This window comes from Macaca mulatta, chromosome 18 (genome assembly GCF_049350105.2).
Source record: "Macaca mulatta isolate MMU2019108-1 chromosome 18, T2T-MMU8v2.0, whole genome shotgun sequence".
Taxonomy (NCBI): domain Eukaryota; kingdom Metazoa; phylum Chordata; class Mammalia; order Primates; family Cercopithecidae; genus Macaca; species Macaca mulatta.
Genome location: NC_133423.1, coordinates 69,146,986 through 69,167,916, shown reverse-complemented (window position 1 = coordinate 69,167,916; position 20,931 = coordinate 69,146,986). Strand labels below are relative to the sequence as shown.

The 20,931-nt window shown below is 48.2% G+C and overlaps 1 protein-coding gene across 5 annotated transcripts in view; it reads left to right on the top strand.

The window, feature by feature from the left end:
* Window positions 1-20,931, top strand: part of CABLES1 (Cdk5 and Abl enzyme substrate 1) — a 125,513-nt gene that overhangs the window by 86,188 nt on the left and 18,394 nt on the right. For all 5 annotated transcript variants that reach the window (XM_077975009.1, XM_077975008.1, XM_015121661.3 and 2 more), the window contains 3 exons: window positions 16,556-16,652; window positions 17,828-17,984; window positions 19,073-19,176. In XM_077975009.1, coding sequence (XP_077831135.1) covers window positions 16,556-16,652; window positions 17,828-17,984; window positions 19,073-19,176 — 358 coding nt within the window. The remainder of the gene's footprint in view (window positions 1-16,555; window positions 16,653-17,827; window positions 17,985-19,072; window positions 19,177-20,931) is intronic.

The following is a 20,931-nucleotide window of genomic DNA, read 5'->3' as shown; positions in this document are numbered from 1 at the left end:
GGCACTGGAGAACATTTGAACTGCCCACAAATCCTGACCAACACCTACATTTATAGTAAAGGTCCGGTCTTAAGTAAAAGCAAGGTGTTTGCTTTGTAAAGTTTCTTTATCCCCACCACCCCCCAAGTGCCTTGCCATGCCAGCATGCCACCTATGTGGAGGTTTACGGGCTACCATTGTACGTCAGAATTCACTCACCTGCAGCCTGGTGAGCACCTACTGTGTGCTGGGCACTGCCACCCTGCTTTGGATACACTGGTGCAGGAAAATGTCTGTGTGTGTGCAGCCTACTCTCCGTGCCCTCTCTCTGGTCCTCTATCTCAGTGGGAGATGGGAATAAGCTAGTAAACCAATCATCAAACCAAATAGCAAAAACATTGAGTCCTAAGCAGTGTCTGATTAGAGCAGAGGAAGGAGTTGGGTGAGTTCAGATTGCAGGATCCAATGTAGTGCCCAGCGAAGGCGGTTCTCCAATTAGACTTGGAAGTGTGAGACCGTAGAGATACGAGAAAGGATATTGCATCCTCAGTGTTGACTCTGAGGATGCCAGCGGATGATCCAACTCCTCGTGAACTCTCAGGCAGGGCCTGCGTGTTGAGAGATTTAGTGATGCCCTATTCAAGCTGGAGTCCCATTTCCCAGCCACACTCAGCGTCCTCACCCCGGTAATGAGGGGCAGGGGAGAGGGCCGGGGACAGGAGTGAGCTCTGATATATGGGCCCATCACTCAACCCTCCTGAGTCTCAGACCCCTCATCTATAAAACGGGGATGTTTAACCAGACACTACAAGGACCCTGCGAGCGCAGAAGGTCATTCTCATTCTTGTCAGTGCTGCTGATGCAGAAGCAGTAAGCTGTGTTGAACAGCGAATTTATGAGTGAAACACACTGTCCACTCCCCATCTGTCAACAATCAGCAACTTCTCAAGCTCCTACCTGAATATTAATCTTCACTGAGTTTCTTAAAATTAAGATTTTTTTTATTGCACAACGTGCAGGTTTGTTACATATGTATACATGTGCCATGTTGGTGTGCTGCACACATTAACTCGTCATTTACATTAGGCATATCTCCTAATACTATCCCTCCCCCACCCCCCACCATAGGACCCGGTGTGTGATGATCCCCTTCCTGTGTCCAAGTGATCTCATTGTTCAATTCCTACCTATGAGTGAGAACATGCGATATTTGGTTTTCTGTTCTTGTGATAGTTTGCTGAGAATGATGGTTTTCAGCTGCATCCATGTCCCTACAAAGGACACGAACTCATCCTTTTTTATGGCTGCATAGTATTCCATGGTGTATATGTGCCACATTTTCTTAATCCAGTCTGTCACTGATGGACATTTGGGTTGATTCCAAGTCTTTGCTATTGTGAATAGTGCCACAGTAAACATACGTGTGCATGTGTCTTTATAGCAGCATGATTTATAATCCTTTGGGTATATACCCAATAATGGGATGGCTGGGTCAAATGGAATTTCTAGTTGTAGATCCTTGAGGAATCGCCACACTGTCTTCCACAATGGTTGAACTAGTTTACAGTCCCACCAACAGTGTAAAAGTGTTCCTATTTCTCCACATTCTCTCCAGCACCTGTTGTTTCCTGATTTTTTAATGCTCGCCATTCTAACTGGTGTGAGATGGTATCTCATTGTGGTTTTGATTTGCATTTCTCTGATGGCGAGTGATGATGAGCATTTTTTCGTGTGTCTGTTGGCTGTATGAAATGTCTTCTTTTGAGAAGTGTCTGTTCATATCCTTTGCCCACTTTTTGATGGTGTTGTTTGTTTTTTTCTTGTAAATTTGTTTGAGTTCTTTGTAGGTTCTGGATATTAGCCCTTTGTCAGACGAGAAGATTGCAAAAATTTTCTCCCATTCTGTGGGGAAAGGATTCCCTATTTAATAAATGGTGCTGGGAAAATTGGCTAGCCATAAGTAGAAAGCTGAAATTGGATCTTTTCCTTACTCCTTATATGAAAATTAATTCAAGATGGATTAGAGACTTAAATGTTAGACCTAAAACCGTAAAAACCTTAGAAGAAAACCTAGGTAATACCCTTCAGGACATAGGCATGGGCAAGGACTTCATGTCTAAAACACCAAAAGCAACAGCAACAAAAGCCAAAATTGACAAATGGGATCTAATTAAACTAAAGAGCTTCTGCACAGCAAAAGAAACTACCATCAGAGTGAAAACTGAGATTTTTAAAAATGTGCAGATCTGGTGGCTTCTTGCCACTATACATGTATTGGGCACATTTTTTCTTGGTGTGGGCCATGAGGCTAGGGACTTAATTAGCCTAGGCTTGGGAACACTGGAAAATGTGCAGGGTCATTTTACATGCCACCAGGTTTACGCCCAGCTGGTAACGGATCAGCCCCACAGTGGTCTCTAGAGCTGCTGCTTGAAGCAGACTGCCGGAGCATCTAACAGCCACCGCAGTCTCCAGCATGCTCTTCCCTTCCGTGATGGATGGTGTGGATATTTGAGAGAAGAGTACATTTCTCTAGGATTAACGAAGGGTGCAGTCAAGCATGTGTGTGAACATGATAAACAGAGGTAATAATAGGAGCTGAGACCTGAATAGTGCTTACAGTGTATGGCATCCCAGGCACTGGCCCACGTGCTTGATATACGCTCACTCATTTCATCTGCCCAACAGCCTCACAAGGTAGGTGCCAGTATTACCATTTTACTTGAGGCTAGTGGCCGAGAAAGGCTTGGCAACTGCCCAGGTGGTAGTAGGTGGGGGCAGGCAGTGTGGCCGCAGATCTGCCCTGTTGTGTTTGCTGCTGTGGAGGCGGTGCAGCCCGGGAAGCTGGAACGCATACTTGGGAACCAAGTGTGTTTCCCTTCATGATCACGCCTTTGGGGCTGGGCGTGCTGGCTCGGGACCAGTACAGGCAGGCAGCACTGGCTGACTGGTGTGCATTTTGGTGAAGGTGGAGCTTGGAGGTCACGGCTCATAGGTGTGCCACACACGGGCTGCCCTCTGGGGACCCCAGCTGCTGAGCTGATGGGTTGTAACTTTCGGAAGGCTTTGGAGCTTGCTGGTTCACCTGCAGACTTGCATGCTCCTTCAGACATCTCTGGGTGGAGTCTTAAGTGAAAAATAATCTATGTAATTTCCCCATCTGGGTAATTGTCATCTTCAGAATAGGAAGGTGTGTGGAGAGTGTGGAGCTGGTGAAATTCTCCTGGTGTCTGTATGGTGTTGATGCACTGGCTGCAGAGGTTGGGTGTTCCTGGCTCATGACCCTGAAGTGCTGCCAGCTCGAGTCTCCCCAACACCTTTTCCCCAATACACCAAAGTTGCCCCCTGAGCACCTCCAGGAGGCAATTTAGGGAGCAGTAGGGTCTTTTTCATGCCCTGATAGCATGCATGAAGAACGCTTCTCTTCGAGAAAGGGTGCAGCATAGTTGTATTAGAGGATTCCTAGCCATAGTACCAGGCATGTCTTCACTTCACAAAAGGATGTGTGGCAGGGCCGCAGAGCTTTCTTTACTGCTCATAAAATATTGTTTGATTTACAGAGTTTGCTTGCATACGATAGGAAATCGTCTGCTGGATAGAATGAGATGCTTCTGTTAACTGTCCGTCTTCATGTTCTTTTACTTTAGGAATTCAAAGTCTTGCCTGCAGCGTGAACCCCTAGTGGCTCGGAGAGACACAGAAGGGTGGAATGGAGGGTAGTTACGCTCGGTGTCCTGAGTTGCAGTCATCAGAGTCCCCTCTGATGGTTGGGGTGGGCCGTGGATTTCAGGTACCTTACAGGATTTCTAGGACAGACAGAAGCCAGCACAGACACCCCAGACCAACACAGTGAGGGCAACACAGCCAGGACCCACTTACAGCCCTACCCTGGAGCTCTTCCCATGGAAATGCTGTTGACGCTGCCATCTGGGGCCCCCACCTTAGGCTTGCCAGAAGTTCTGATCTCCCCATGTGTTACTTCCACCTCCAGGTTTCCCATGAGTGCTTCCACTTAGCGGAACCTAGGCCGCCTTGGGAGCCTGGGAAATGTAGTTTTTAACAGCGACCTGAGGATCATGAGCTAGTCTGTGGTCTCTGCCACAGTGGTTCACCAAAAGATCTGCCTGTCCCCAAACTGAACCTGGGGAGACTGAAGAACCCCAGATCAAGGAGAACTCAAGCCCCTGATCCAAACCTGGCCCAGGAGGGAGCCCTCAGGGAACCAAGGGTCCCTAAGAAACTTAGAAGGTCCCTTCCTTCCCCATTAAGGGAAGCTCCCGTTAAGGACAAGACAGTGTCTAGTGAGACTGCATAGATATCCAAATGGATTTCCAAAGCCCAGGAGCTCGGGATTCATCCAGGCCTAACTTAAAACCTCCTTTGTGGTCCCCCAGACTTAACAGAAACAGGGCCTTTGAGGCTCTGGCCTCAGCACTCCTCTCTAGCCCTCTCTCAGCACAGCCCCTCTCAGCCCTAGCAAGCTACCTTAATGCATCAGGCCCTCCTCACCTTTGGGGATACTCAGCCCTCCCTCCAGGCAGCCTTCTCAGTGCCCCCCAGCACCTGTCCCCCCACCCCCAGCTCCACTAAGAGCCCCTTCCTGTCTCAGGGCTTATAATATACATTTTAACTTACTTTTCACTGGTGGGTGTGGATTGCATCTTAATCCTCAAGGTATCTGCAGCACAGTGCACAGAAAGTAGTGGTCACTCTGGTTCTGTGTCTTGGGTGAGTAGAAGCAAGGTTTCTGAGGCTTTTGAGAATTGCTCTGTTTATGAATATGTTGCTCGTGCACTTGCGCACTCTATCTATCTCTGTCTGTGTCTGTCTGTCTGTCTGTCTGTCTGTCTGTCTGTCTGTCTGTCTGTCTATCTATCTATCTATCTGTCTATCTATCTATCTATCTATCTATCTATCTATCTATCTATCTATCTATCTATCTATCTTATCTGTTTGCTCCAACAAAGGACGGCCAGACTACTTCAGCAGAAGCAAGTGCCATCTCTCAGGGTCCCTCAGCCTGGTACCTCATCCTTGAGGGCACCTCCATAAAAGGATGGAGCTGGATGGCTGGCCATAAGGAAGGCCCCAGAAGGTGCTAACAAGGATGAACTGACATAGACCTCAGGGTCCTGCTTCTCTCCAAGTGACTCTGTCCCACCCACAGTGAAAGTTGCTAAGCCTGAAGTGACAGAAGAGGGCATCGAGCTGCATTTAGCAAGTGCTAAGCCCCAGCGAGGCCCCTCCCACCCACGAGCCAGGTGACTCCCCTGACATTAGCCTCACAACCTGTGCAGTCCTCTCCGATCACAAGTGCTCTGCACCTGCAGAGCTGCTTACAAATACTTGCACCCTGAATGTTAAGCCCAGGGATGCCAAGGGCCTTTAGATAAGGTTGCACTGGCCTCTGCAGTCTTTGCCTGAGCCCTGTTGTAATTCCCTGGCTTTTGGCTGGCAGGTTTACCTAGTCTTTTGTCAACTCAGGTTGTCTGAACATCTCCAAACCAGCAGCATGTGAGCTACATGTAAGTGATACAGCCCCATATTGTGCAGGACGTATTCAGATTGCATCTAGCCTAGAGTAAGAAGAGGGCATTTCTGGCTGGGTGTGGTGGCTCACGCCTGTAATCCCAGCACTTTGGGAGGCCGAGGCGGGCAAATCACGAGTTCAGGAGTTCGAGACCAGCCTGGCCCACATGGTGAAACCCCGTCTCTACTAAAATACAAAAAATTAGCTGGGCGTAGTGGCGGACGCCTGTAATCTCAGCTACTCGGGAGGCTGAGGCAGGAGAATCACTTGAGCCCAAGAGGTGGAGATTGCAGTGAGCCGAGATCTCGCCATTGCACTCTAGCCTGGGCAAGAGAGCAAGACCCCATCTCAAAAAAAAAAAAAGAGGATATTTTTCCCAGGCTCAGTTCTGTAGAGTGGGACGCTCTATCCTGTCCCTGGAGCCCCTCTCTGTGTCTAGGGTAGACTGAAGCCCCTTCCTGTGTCCTCCCCGCCACCACCCACCCACACTCATCCGCACACAATCTACTCCTTATTGCTAGGCCCTTCTGAAGCCCAGCAGGGCCATCTCTAATCAGGTGCATGTATTAGGAAGCTATCAGGACTTACTGGCTGCATTAACTAGAGGCTGGACATGGATTGTGCCCACGCCTTTCAAATAACACAGCTGTTGGTGCCAGAGTCCCACTAATCATTACCAGGGATAGTTTGCATGGCCACTTCTGCTTGGGGTGGCCCTGAGCTCATTCATTCAAGGGTATGTGAAGTGGAAGATAGTTAAGGTAAAGGTAATGCCAGACCAAAAATGAGTTGCATAGTAAGGAGCACTCTTCAGCTCAAACATAGTCTTTTAGAGCTGGAAGGAACTTGGGGACTGTTGGCTTTCGCTTTTTTTTTTTTTTTTTTTTTTGAGCTGCAGAAGCCATTCTTCCAATATAAGTTTACATAGAATTGCAGTAGATAAAACAGCTAACCACAGAGCTGTTCTGGAGAATCGGGAATGGGCGCAAGTAGCCGATTCATCCCCACTCCCACCATCCACCTCCTTTGGTGCCTCCATTAGGAAAACCACAGCCCTTACCCATCCTTGCGATCGTGTTCCTGTGGGCACCTGCGGCCAGGGAGGCAGTGTGGTATGTGGGAACGAGCTGGCAGTCAGGCAGAAACCTCAGTCCTGGGAAATGAACTAGCCTTACTGACCCCAGCTTCACTCATCTGTAAAATGGACTATAATGTCCATCTCAGGGAGCGGAACGAAATAGTAAATGAAATATTTTATGTGAAAGCTCTGAGCACCCTGCCAGGCTGTAGTAGATATTCATTAAGCATTAGTTTCACTTGCATTTTTGTCCAGTCACAGAACGTTTTCTTTTTTTTTTTTTTTTTTCTTTCTTTTTGAGACAAGGTCTCACTGTATTGCTCAGGCTGGAGTGCAGTAGTGCATTCTTGGCTCACTGCAGCCTTGACCTCCCAGGCTCAAGCGATCCTCCTACCTCAGCTTCCTGCGTAGCTGGGACAACAGGCATGCACCACCATGCCCAGCTAATTTTTGTATTTTTTGTAGAGTTGGGTTTCACCATGCTGCCCAGGCTGGTCTTATAATCCTGGGCTCAAGCCATCCTCCCACCTCAGCCTCCTAAAGTGCTGGGATTACAGGCGTGAGCCACCGCGCCCGGCTGTCACAGAGCTATTTTCGTTGCTCTTTCTAGATCTACTTGAACTTAGCAATTCCCAGTCAGGTTCACAGTGAGTTTCTCAGTGGTACAATTCTGCAAACACACTGGATTCACCTTGAGATCTGCTTTTATTCAGTCTTTTTTTCCTCAATAGTACATTTTTCTTAAAGACTATTTGAAAAATGTATAAAAGTAAAAGGAAGATAACAATGATTGAGCCTCACCTCCTAAACAAAGCCACCATTTACATTTTGGTCTATTTCCTTCCAGTCTTTTTTTTTTTTCTTAATGCATACACTTTATGGAACGTGAAGAGACCATTGTTTTGCTTTGATCTTTCTTGCTAAATCCCACCTTTCAAAACAAGCCCATCACAGAGAAGAGGAACAGATGTTGCCCAGCTTTTTCACTGTAACTGTAACATCAAACCTTCCCATAGCTGTAAACACTCTTCTCAGATGAAGCTTGTAAATTATGCCATTTTCTGGGAAGAGTCCCAGCCTTAAACCAGCTCCTTTTTCCTCAGCTAACACTTGCCAAGGCCAGCCTGAATCTTTCTGCCTTTTATCCACATTAGTCACGGCCTTCTCTTTTCTAGTGTGGATTTGTGGTTTGGCTTTGGCGACCCTCAGCTCACAAAATGAGTTGCAAGCAACTTTCTCAACTTCCCTAAATAGGCAGACCCCACTTAGTAAACAGCTTGTCCAATGCTTCTATCCAAGACCACTGCTCTTCCCCTCTCTTTCCAGCCCCCATTGTGGCTACTGTGCCACCACCATAGGGCCAGGAGTGGGAAATCTTGGCACTGCAAAGGAACTTATGGATTTACATGTAGAGAGAGGGAAGGAATTATGAAAAACAGGAATAACTTAGGGGAAAGGCTCCTGGAGTCCTAAGAAGGAAAGGGAAGTTCAGAGAAGAAGGTGAAATAATACAAACTTGACCTTTAAAATGTTGCTGAGCCGGGCGCAATGGCTCATGCCTGTAATCCCAGTACTTTGGGAGGCCAAGGTGGGCGGATCACAAGGTCAGGAGTTCAAGACCAGCCTGGCCAACATAGTGACACCCCATCTCTACTAAAATTACAAAAATTAGCCGGGCATGGTGGCATGTGCCTCAGATACTCAGGAGGCTGAGGCAGGAGAATCGCTTGAACCCAAGAAGTGGAGGTTGCAGTAAGCCAAAATAACGCCGCTGCACTCCAGCTTGGGCAACAGAATGAGACTTCATCTCAAAAAAAAAAAAAAAAAGATTCCTTAGGGTCAAGCCTGGACCAGGAAACCAAGAGAGAGACTCAACTTCCTCCTATTTTTTTACCCTCACACACCCTCTGACCTTTTGCTCCTATGACCCGAGCTGTTGTTTTTGCTTTTGGGCTGATTCAGTTACATTATAGGCTCAGAGAGCCTTGGGTAGGCTAATCTCCACTTACTGCATCAACGAAAAATGCATTCTGAGTTCCAACTTGCCAGCCCAGGAGCTTCTAGAGCACAACCCACGGGTGAATGAGAGACTGCAGGTGTTGTATTGAGAGCTAGTCCTAGAATTGTCCCTATGCATGAGAGAACCGGCACCAGCCACCAAGGGCTTTTTATTTCCTGAGACCTGGATATGGGTCGGTATTTCTGTACACGTGGATGTGACCAGAAGAAAGTAGGGGTGAACCTAGTAAACTTGAGATTGGAGATTATGTGAACTCACCAAACTAGGTGATTTCAGCAAAAAGAGTTTCTGTGATGTGTGTGTAGGTTCACACCTCTTCAGATAACCATATTTGACTGTATGATAGTCGCAGGGGTCACTTACTGCAGACGCATCACAGACCATGTGATGAAGAAGATGGCTTCCCAGTGGAGTTGCAAGGTGCCTCTGGGGGACGTGTTTTTAAATTGTCAACAGCTTTCACATGGTGTTTATATCCTTAGCTTTTGGCATTTGGGGGCATTCAGATGAGGTCATCCATTTGGGTCCATTTCCTGAGTGTTGATCTGTTTGCGACCCAGAGAACAGCGTCTTCTATTCTTAGAGAGAGCCTTCAAGCCTAAATGCTCCCTGCCTGGCTCCAGGCCCATGCCCCCTTCTTCCCCACCCACTTTCCCCAGAAAATTTTTGTTGTGGAAAATGACACATTCACAAATTGTGTTTCTTTCCTCACACCAAGCATATTCCCACACAAAGACAGATTCTGGAATGATCTCATGGATGACTCATGCCATTATCTGGCTGTTTGTAGGAGCTGCCTTTAGACAAAAGATTTGGCTATAAGCTACGTTAAGACCCCTTCCTTTTCTGCCAGTTGCCCTTGCAGGGGATGGCTTATCGATGGAGTCCTGAGTGGGAGTGGGAAGGGACTTCTGGACTAAAAGCTGCTTTTGACTTGACTTTTGTCCATCAACTGTGGACCCTGTTCCATTGTCTCTGAACTGTGGAGGCACCTTCTGCTGGATGCCAGCAAGCAGGCCTGGTCCAAGATGGCAGCTGCACTGTATCGGAATGGGTAACAAACGGGACTCTTAAGCTAAGAGGAAGACTTGTGTTGTCGACTTCCGGGGCATGTGTAATCTCTTAATTAAAATTTAGCTCACAAGTGGTATTTCCTTTCCTAATCCAGCTTTCAGGCTTTGCTTTAGGTGCAGGAAATCTCTAACTCTTTATTCGTTTTGAAGGGTCTGGAAATCCTGTTAATATTTAATTGACTTTTAAATTATTGACACATCAAAGTGTTCAACCTATTGTTGTCCTTTGAAGAGCTAGCGCCTAGTGGAGCTCCTGGCAGGTGTTCCAAGGTCTTGGGCTCAGAGCACCATTAGAGAAAGGATGGTGGAGAGACGTCAGAACTACTCCATCTTGGAAGCAGAAAGCCTTGGAACCTAGTTAATTGGATCACACTTTTTCCGTCTAGTTCCCGGGTGTTAGGTATTTAAGTCTTACGTCTTTTTTTAAAGAGTAATATTAGTTCATTGATCATGCTCCCTGAGGAAAGGGCCATAGCTTGAACTTCTTGTTATCTAATAGGGAATCTTGTTTTCCCATCAGAATCTATTCCATGCATTATGGCTCAGTGAGCAGCTGGCTGGGCCTCTGTCAGGGGGCCACAGAAGAGGAAAGTAAAAATCATTTTGCCTTTTACAAAAGATGAAGTCCAGAGTTGGCCGTTTTATGATTACTAATGACCTAGGTGTTCCCCTTTTGCCCCAGGATATCTAGATTAGCCACCTGCTTTGATCAGAGGACTCCACAGCTGTGCATGTGTGCTTCATGCTGAAGAAGCCAGAACTAAACAGAGGTCCAGGGGTTTCTAACAGTGAAATTACAGGCATTCAAGGAGAGCTGCGTTAAATTAATTTTGGTGCCATCCTATGAAGGATGAGTTTACACTCCCCAAATGAACCAACCTGTTTTTCTGCTCATTGCTTAAGGGTATAACTGCTGCTTGGCTGTGTCCCCAAATGCGCTTTCATCTCCTGTTTTCATCCCCGCCCCCCATCTTCTGAGTCCCTCCCTTGTACCCCCTCCAGTCACTCCCACTCACCTACCCCCATGGGCCAGTTTTAAATGTCAGCCTTTGTTAAAAAAAAAATACGTATATATCTTTCTGCTGGATGTTCAGTGTGTTTGTTGCCTACAGCCTCTGCAGAAGTTCACAAACTTGCAGAGAATGTGAAGCAGCTCCTCTAGAGACACGTGCCTAAGTTGCAGCGCTACCCGGGACTGTGGAGAGAAGGAATCAACAACCTTGCATCGTCCACAGTTCCTTGCCAGTAGTTCAGTTAGGGTGTCTGTAGAAATGAGATCATTTCCTATAACCTGACTAACGGTGTTCACCTCTGAGTAAAAGCTGTAGCGTTTAAACCTAGTACACACAATTTCAGACAATATTCATGTGTAGTATTTGAACTTACCTCTATGCCATTTTTAAAAGGAAGTGGAATATAAGTAAATAAGTAGGGCCAGGTGCGGTGGCTCACGCCTGCAACCCCAGCACTTTAGGAGGCTGAGGAGGGCGGATCAACTGAGTTCAGGGGTTCGAGACCAGCCTGGACAACGTGGTGAAACCCCGTCTCTACTAAAAACACAAAAAATTAGCCGGGCGTGATGGCGGGCGCCTGCAATCCCAGCTACTTGGGAGACTGAGGCAGGAGAATCACTTGAACCCGGGAGGCGGAGGTTGCAGTGAGCCGAGATCATGACACTGCACTCCAGCCTGGGCAACAAGAGTAAAACTCCATCTCAAAAATAAAAATTATTAAAAAATAGTATTTGAACGCTAGATGTGTCTGGGAAAAAATCTTCTGGCTTTTTCAAAGAAAGTGAAAACTTCAACTTCAGTTTGCTTTTAATTACTTTCAGCTGCAGTTCCACATGCCCTAGCTCTGTTTCCTGGTGCTGGAGGGTTAATGCTGGCATTTTAGCCAAATAGATATTTCTATTTTTGTATACCATTTTAATGAGAATTCAGAACAATGATCTTAGAAAATACCAAGATTTCGTCACACTCCACTGGGACTTCTGCTTCACTCTTTTTCACTGGAGTTTTAAAAATACTCTTTTTGGGCGAATCTACACCATTCAGAGTTCCTTTCTGCATGCACCTCCAACTGTCTAGGCTTACGAAAGAGAGGGACAGCAAAGACCATGGGTCTCGCTTGCTTTTTCTTTTTTTTTTTTTTTTTTTGAGACGGAGTCTCGCTCTGTCGCCCAGGCTGGAGTGCAGTGGCCAGATCTCAGCTCACTGCAAGCTCCACCTCCCGGGTTTACGCCATTCTCCTGCCTCAGCCTCCCGAGTAGCTGGGACTACAGGCACCCGCCACCGCGCCCGGCTAGTTTTTTGTATTTTTTAGTAGAGACGGGGTGTCACCGTGTCAGCCAGGACTCACCTGCTTTTCACTCACACATAAAGACTGAGCAGTTGCCTGAGCTCTTACGCTCTGTGGCACAATGTGAAACCGCTGTTTATGGGGGTCAGATATGATCAAGGAACAGCAATTTCATGTTTCATGTTAATATCAGAAATATTCCAGCAACATTGATCAGAGCCCTAAACTAGTAAGAGTGAACCCAGAAAAGTTTGTCAGCCTCTTTGTGAAAGATCTATTTTTTAGATCCCAAGAGTCGTAACATATACAAATTCAAAAGCTATGAGAAGAAACCACATTGTTAGAAGTGGCTTAGATGAGATCTGTTTTGTTTGCTGTGGACGCTGACTATGTCCACGTCTGTACACGTGCACTCTTAATTCAAGCCCACCGAAATGGTAGCCCTGAAGTTAGCAATAACCTCTCCCTGAATCTGAGGGAGGAAAAGCGTGGAAAAGTTGCCCTCTGCCATCACAAAGCTGTCAATGTTCTGGAGCTGTGATGATATTTATTACTGTATCAGTGAAGTTTTGAAGTGTGAGTAGCTTTGGTGTATAAGAAATACCTCATTTCTTCTTTTTAAATCTACTTAATATGAACTATAAACCCCCCTTCTACAAGGCTGAGGGGAAATTGAGACTCACTTTTCACTGGGCACCCCTCCCTCCCCGTCTCCAGTATTGTGCAAAGAGGGCCTGGAACCTACTGTAATGCCTAGGATTGGGGGAGCACACGCTGGTTATTGTTCCTTTGGTTGCCCTAGCACTGCCAAAACTCTGTCACACCCGCCCCGTGACCCCTCCAGGCAAAAAGATCTGCTGCTGTGTGCCAGCTGTGAGTGACGAATGTTTATCATGGCGGGGAGCCTGTTCTTGGGGTGCTGATGGTGTAGGGCATGGGCCCCCTTTGATTGTGGACCCCATGGTCATTTCCCTCCCAACTTAGGTGAATCCTGCACTGCTGCTCCATCTGCAGGGGCCTGTAATGTAAACATCCCCAGAGGCAATAGGCAGAAAATAGGCCACTCTTGGAAAGAAAACTGGGAGACCAAATCCAAGTCACTAAATATCTATGACTATATTATCTTGCCATAGGAACTTGTAAGAGTAGCAAAAGTCCTGCCAAAGAAGCACTGGGTCTTCGTAGTCACTAGCCACATGTGGCCATTTACATTTAAATTAATTAAAATTAAAGAAAATTAAAAATTCAGTTTCTCAGTCAACTGGTCACATTTCAAGCAGTTAGTTGCCACATGTAACCATCGTGTGGGACAAGGTAGATAAGGACCATCTCCGTCATCACAGGCAGTTCTGTTGCATGGCACTGGTCTGTAACGAGCCTCACGTGTCTCCAGTAGCAGTTAAGGGTGGCCCCACTATTCTTGCTTATTTTCTTGCTCGGCTTGGCCTTAGCAATTTAGAAAGCAGAATGACGTAAGTGGAAAGCCAGGGGGAAGTGGTGACTACAGTGAGTCACGTTGTTTCTCAAGGGACCAGTTCTGTGGGTAGGGTTGGTGGAGCCTTGCCCATCTCACGTGTGGTCCCAAGTGTCGCTGAGACGCTCGGACAATCCACTGGGTCTAAGAATCCCTGTTTCTTTAAATGGGTTTGGGTTTTATCTCATGGAATGGAATCTTGGACTTGTGCACATGACTCTATTTTTTTGGTAGGGCTTCATTTCCTTTGGCGGAAGTGCCAAGAAGGGGAGTGTGGAAGAGGCACGACTGGTTTGGTTCTGCTAACTGATGTGTGATGTGCACATTTGGTGGCAGGCAGACAGTTGGCCAGGACAAGGCTGCCCCGGGGAAGGAGTGAGCCTGTGAGCAAATTGAAGACAGATGAAAAGGGGCACAGTGGAAAATCATACAGTTTCCTGCCATCTGTATGTACCAGCACCGGCGAGACGGCAAAGAGCCACACCAGTTCAGCTCAGTAAATAGGTCGTTACATATCAGACATTGTATAGACAGGATATGAAAATGGACTGAGACTCTGCCCCTGCCTGCAGCCAGCTCTCCATCTGAGAACCCTCTCAGTATAGGCTTATTGGAATTCTCCTTATTTCCCTTGGCCTACTCACTCCAAAAAGATACTCCCTACTTCTCTATTAATTTCAGTCCTAAGTAACATTCTCCATCTGGCAAAATAGAAACGAGGAAGGAGAAAATGATCTGGGAGTTGGCAATTTGGAGACCATGCTCGCTGGGTTTGGCTTTGGAAAAGTAGGAAGGCCGTGGAACTGAGCTGCTGGTCCTTGAATGAAAAGGAAGACACTGCTATTTTTGTCCTGCTCTGCATGTGGTCAGTCCCCTCCCTCCCTGCCCACCACAGGTATTTTTGCCTTATTGCCTTGTTCACGTTTTTGCTTTGTAGGCGCTTCCCTATGCCAGTGCCCCGATGCATTCATCATCTCCATCCGTAATTGCTTTAAGAAGCCTTTTAAGAATCGCCCTGGGTTGCCTGCGTAGCAGGTGCAGCAGTAGGGCAGACGGTCTTGTGGGTGTGAACAGAGTAGGTTGTTGGCTTTCGTCTGCATGACTTTAGTGTCACTTCTGAATGGGACTCCAGAGATGTTCTGAGGGTGGCACTACCATGGCCTCCCAGGAAGCCTGCTGTGGAAATGCAGCACTTACTGGGCACAGAAGGTCATGGGCATTTCTGTTAATCAGACTCCACATTACAGGTAGGATAAGGGAGCTGGCTCATTATGTAATGCCCAGAGACTAGGATGATGGCTTAACAGTCAGAGCATCCCTGCTTTTTTTCTACATTTGAGGATAGCTTTTTTTCCCTTCTCTTCTCGGCACTCGCTTGGCTCCCTCCTCTCTTCTTACCTGATGACTTTGTCTTTGGCTGGGAGCAATTTGCCCCTGCCTTATATTCATTCTTGCATAAGTTGTAGGAGATCGGCCCCTGAATGTGGTCCCTCCATCCAGGCCACACAGCAAGTATGCTGTGGGTCTGAGGTGGCTTTCACTAACAGGCACTGGGTGTCAGAGAGAACATGAAGACCTGGTCATTCTCAAACATGGCTGCAGTTTAGAATCGCCTGGGGAGTGTTTAGGACTCTCGATGTCCAGGTCACACCCCATGCCAACTGTCTGGGGGTGGGAGCCAGATAACAGTTTGTCAGAGATCCCCAGGCTTTTCTAATATGTGGCAAATTTTAAAAATTACTGTAGGGGAAGGGTGTGGTCCTTTGGGAAGTGAGCAGTTACACCTGAGCATAGTCACAGCGAGTCCGTCTTGCATCTCCACGGCAGTGTGATGTACTAGAAATGACACTGGATGAACTCTCCAGCCCACCATCCCAGTGACCTTGGCAATCTCACAAGGGCCTCAGTTTCCTCCTCTGTAAATTGGATCAAAATAGTAGTACCTTTCTCATAGCGTCTTCTTAAAGAACCAAAGAAATGATGTGTGAGTCTTAGGAAATAGGAAGGTACTAAATAAATGCTTGTTTGGCCAGGCATGATAGCTCACACCTCTAATCGCAGCACTTTAGAGGCCAAGACCGGAGGATGGCGCATGTCCAAGAGTTTGAGGCTACAGTGAGCCATGATCACACCACTGTACTCCATCCTGAGCAACAGAGCAAGACTTCGTCCCTGAATGAATGAATGAATGAATGAATGAATGAATGAATGAATGAATACTTGTTATTACTAGAGATTATTCTTTTATTAAAAGATACTCATTTTCTAGGTGGTCTGGCAAGGTAGTAGAGGTGACTACTGTGGCATTAATTCTTTCATCACCAACAATACACCCAGTAGGTGTTTATGATAAGAATTCATTTCTCCTAAGAAAGGGGAGCAGCAAGGAGAGGTGGTCTCACACAACATTAGAAAGAACCCAGGCCGGGTGCTGTGGCTCATGCCTGTAATCCCAGCACTTTGGGAGGCCGAGGTGGGTGGATCACCTGAGGTCAGGAGTTTGAGACCATCCTGGCCAACATACTGAAACCCCTGTCTTTACTAAAAATACAAAAAAGTAGCCGGGCATGGTGGTGTGCGCCTGTAATCCTAGCTACTCAAAAGGCTGAGGCAGAAGAATCGCTTGAACCCGGGAGGCAGAAGTTGCAGTGAGCCGAGATCGTGCCATTGCACTCCAGCCTGGGCAACAAGAGTGAAATTCCGTCTCAAAACAAAACAAACAAACAAAAAACAGAAAGAAAGAAGCCAGCAGCTAGATTCCAGCAAACTGTGGTCCCACGGTGCTCAGGGAATGCTCTCTGGCCTCATGTTCACTGGCCGTCTCTAGGAACATAAGGGGCCTCGTGGAAGAGGGAGGGATGTCTGTAAACCATCAGCTTCATCTTCAGGCTTTCCGTTCAGTTGGATTTCATTTACGTCAAAGCGGTTGCAACAAGGCATCACTGGCAAGCCCCCGAGGAGGGAAAAAGGGCTGTCCCATCACCAGGGCTCACCTGGTCATTTTCATCGGTGTGACCGTGTTGTCTCATGCAGTAAGCATCCTCATGGCTCTTTGGGGTGCACACAAAAGCATTTTTTTCCCTCTGGCTTGTCCTCCCAGGGACTTGAAGTTGGACGGAGGAAGACAATCAGCTGGCGCAGTGAGTTTGAAAGAGATCATTGGTCTGGAAGGTGTGGAGCTGGGTGCTGACGGGAAGGTAAGGCTGCCAGGCTGCTGGTCACCGAGTTGTGCTGAAGACACAGGGGTCAGGAAGCAGAGGACGGGGACAGCCCACAAGCCTCTCTCGAGGTGGAGGACTCAAGGTCTGGGGCAGATTCCCAGGCATGGGATGCCAGCCTGCCCGGCTCCCCTAGTGTGCAGCCGGTGACGGAGTAGCAGCACGGCAGGAGTTCCCACAGCACGTGTATTTCCCTGCCAGTGCTGTTTACAACTGAATGTGCAGTTATGAGTACCTCACACACAGGCATGTTCCGGGGTGGAATGACAAGTGGATTGAGCATCTATGAACTGGTGGTGTCAGCAAGCAGTATTCAGGCCACTAGAAAGTGTCATAGCTTCCCATGAGTCCCTCAGTCTTACACTGTGACCACGGGGCAGCAGGGCGGTCACATTCCTCTTCCATCCACATGCAACAAGCCTTGGGGTTGAAGTCTCAGGAGTGAAAGGCTGAAGATGACCCTCCCCTTTGTGCAGGGTCCAGACAGTCCTCATCAACCCTTCCAAAATCCGTGTATGGCAATGATACAAGTGTTCCTTGGGGAATGTGTCCCGGGGTAGTCTGTTTGCTGATGAGGCTGCTGGGAGGTCAAGGTGTAGATGGGGTGCATGCAAGATGCTTGCCTGGGCAGGTGAAAAGCAATGCGTTTGCCCTGTTCACCCCTAACGAGGAAGTGTCGCCATAGGAGCCAGGGAGAATGGGATAGAATGGAGGGTCATATGCGGCGTCTGCCAGAGGAGCAGGGTGGGAGGCCACAGCCCCCACTAGGGACTCGGGGCCTGAAGTGTTGCGGGATTCTGCACTTGATGGATTATAAAAAGCAATGCAGTGTGTGCCTCGTGGATTACACAACACCCCAGCAGGTTCTGAGATAGTACCTTATTGTCAAATACATTCATGTTTCTTCCATGTGATAGGAGTAGTCAGACCCGGTGGGTAAGTTAAAACTATGTGTAGCCTTAAGTCAGTTCAGGTTGGGTGTTGGCACCAATGAGTACCAAAACAAATTTCATTTTTCAGATCTCATTGGATTTCAGAATTGCACATAGGAGAAAGTGGACCTGAACGTGGGGTGACAACTGTAGCTTGATCAGAATGCAGAGCTAGCAATGCCTTGGAATAATCACTGGCCTGTTTTTGTCTTCACTTTTTAGACTGTTTCCTATACCCAATTTCTGTTACCCACAAATGCCTTTGGAGCCCGGAGAAATACCATAGACTCCACTTCATCTTTCTCCCAGTTCCGTAACTTGAGCCACCGCAGCCTCTCCATAGGCCGGGCAAGCGGCACCCAGGGGAGCCTCGACACAGGTAACTTTGGCCTGGCTGGGCGTGGTAGCTCGTGGTGGGAGGTGTCTCTGTTTACATGGGGATTGGGTCTCCCTGTGATGCAGACTGGAAGATGGGGGCCTACAGGTGACGTGACTTTTAGGAAAGCCTGATCTCAGGCCATGCAGGCCCACAGTGAAGCCACGGGGTGATTTCTCTCTAATCAGATGCCCCAGTCATTGACAGCCTAAACTTCCACGTGGAGAGACCCCAAGGCCATGCACACCATGCAGAGATGGCTGCGTCTCCCAGCTTCCTTGCCCACTCAGCTCCTCCCAACAATGACCAGGTTCTGTCCTATATTTTCATGGTGCTCAATTCGGACGTTTAAAACGAAAAATCTGGGCTCTGAAGTGCAGGTTCAGGTGTGAGAGTTTCCTTTGTGCCGGTCCTAGTGGGTGAGCCGACTTGGCGGCTGAAGGAAGACTTGCACACTTCTAGCTTTGCTGGTCAAACCTTTGTAAGAACTGGCACATGGAGAAGATGCTTTAGGAAGCAGTGCTGTTTCTACTCTCAGGGAAATTCCAGGTGAATGTGAAGTTCCCTAGGTCTGCCCAAGTGCTGAGTTCTGAAGCCCTGTCCTGGTGTTCCGGCCACCTCTGATCGTTCACAGCTGTGCCTTGGTGGCCACTCTGATTTGTAATCATACAGACACAGTGGCCTGCCTGGGAGTATTCACACCAAATCGTGCTGCACAGGCGTCTCCGAATTTGATCTGCAAGTTTCCGAAATGCACCTCTTCGGGGCCACACTCTGAGAGTGTCCTCTGCCTCTTGCACACTGCGTAAAGGTTTTTGCCCTCCTGGCTCAGGGAGATTAATACATAATTTTCTAAAATGGAAAAAACCGTCAGTTTGTTTAGAATTTGGTGAACCCTTTGGAGAGGAGAATCCACTTAACTGGCACGCGGAGATGTCTAATAAAAGTCAGTGAGTGCGGTGACGTTGAGCTAAGTGCCCTAAAGCCAGCCTTTCTTCAGTGCAGCTATACTTGGCATTCTCCTGGCCGTCTCTGCTGGGGAGGGTCCAGAGCCGCTAATGATCATTTTGCATTTTGCATGTGATCTTCAGGTAGTGACCTGGGAGACTTCATGGACTATGACCCAAATCTCTTGGATGACCCCCAGTGGCCTTGTGGCAAGCACAAACGCGTTCTGATCTTCCCTTCCTACATGGTGAGTAGTGTGGAATGGAGGCTCGGTTTGCCACAGCCCCTCCGTTGCCCCAGCGTGGGTTGGAGGTGACTGGGGGCTTGTTCAAAGACTGTTCTGCCTGGGGGACCTTCCTGAGGAGCTCCCCGGTGTGGGTGCCCACGGAAGGACCAGTATTGCCTGCTGTCCAGAATCCTGCCGGCCACCTGGCCTGCAAGCACCACTTTCAGGATGCTTGTAAAGGCCGGGCTGCCGGCGTCCACAGAGTCACCAGCTCAGGTTGGAGGACCCTCTCTTCCGAAGGGGGATGTCCGAGCTTATACCTCCACAGACCCCAGTGGAGAGGACCAGGCCCATCCCTGGGAGTGCTGAGTTCAAGCCCAGCTCTGTTTGGAGTTCCTTGGAGGCTGCAGGCCTTCGTGTGCACGCTGGGCAAACATTTGGCCCCAGGCTGGGGATGACAGAATTCTCTCCTGGGAAAGTGAAAGTAGGACACTGTGGGTGTTACATGCAGAGCCTTTCTCTGCTGTTTTTATTTCATGGACTCTTCCTGTTTTTCCCTGTGTGTCATTTTGGTTTCTGCTCTCGGCTGACCACTGTTTCCCACCACCAAGGGCTGCCATCTCCTCTGCAGACACCAGAGGGGCCTGGCGGGGCCCTGGCTGCTTTCTCTGGGCCACTTGCCCTGACTCTTGCGGCAAGCAGAGCCCCGCCTGCTATGGGAGGAGGGGGAGCTGCACTTTTTCAGAAGAGTCGACTGGCCAGGCCTGCCATGCGCAGCATCAGGTGGGAGCCGTCCACCCACAACACCCCCACCACCTCCCTGCCTTTTGCATGTTCTGGCCCATGAGCCGGGCCTGGCAGGGCGAGCACAACCAAGCGCTTCCTCCTCTGGTTCCCTCCCTCCCGTGCTCCCAGCCTGAGCTGTTCTCAGGAGTCCCAGCCTCAGGAGTGAACCAGGAGGTTTTTTTTCTCCTCTAGGCTTTTGTATCTGCAGTAGCCAGAGTGAAAACCAATCCCCCGTACTTAAAGGGCACCCCCATCTTCATTCAGAACTTAGGGTTCTCCGCTGTTTGTCAGAGAAACACCAGGCAGAACTTGGGGCCTGGCCAGTTACTTTCAGCATTTATCCTCTTGTTCTTTGGCACATCGTTCAGTGGTCACTCTCATATGCCACATGGCGTCAGAATGCATTTAGTCATTGGAGAATGCATTCAAGTCAAAGGCATTTAGTTTAAAATTGTCCCTACTCCTCACCCTCCCTCACTCGTGCCCCAGCTCCTAACACAGAAAGCAAAACCAGCGTTACTTGTCTTCCACTCTATGACCTGTTTATTTAAAAAAACAAGGCTTATTCATCTTTGGCAGAGGCTAGCACATAATAAATGTTCAATAAATGGCCAGAATGATTGCCCTGATGTCAAGGGGGGAGCACCTTGTGTAAGAATAAGGATGCTTTATGTGGTTCACTGCCTTATTTATTAAAATTCACTTTATTTATTAAGCAATGTGGCCAGGAAACTGGCTCAGGGAGTCCAAGTGAGGCTCTCCTAGTTGATAGATGGGAAATGGGAGATCAAGGGTAGAACTCCTGGCTCGGGGCTCGTTTCACGTTCCCCAGCTGTCTCTGAATCCCACATTCCTCAGCAGTCAGCCCCAGAACTGCCGACCTCGGGGTTGGACATGAAGATCATTCTTTGGGCCAACGGTGTAGCCGATTTCTAGGTAACCAAGAGAATAGGAAGGTGCACTATTTCTGATCGATGTTGGCGGGAGCTC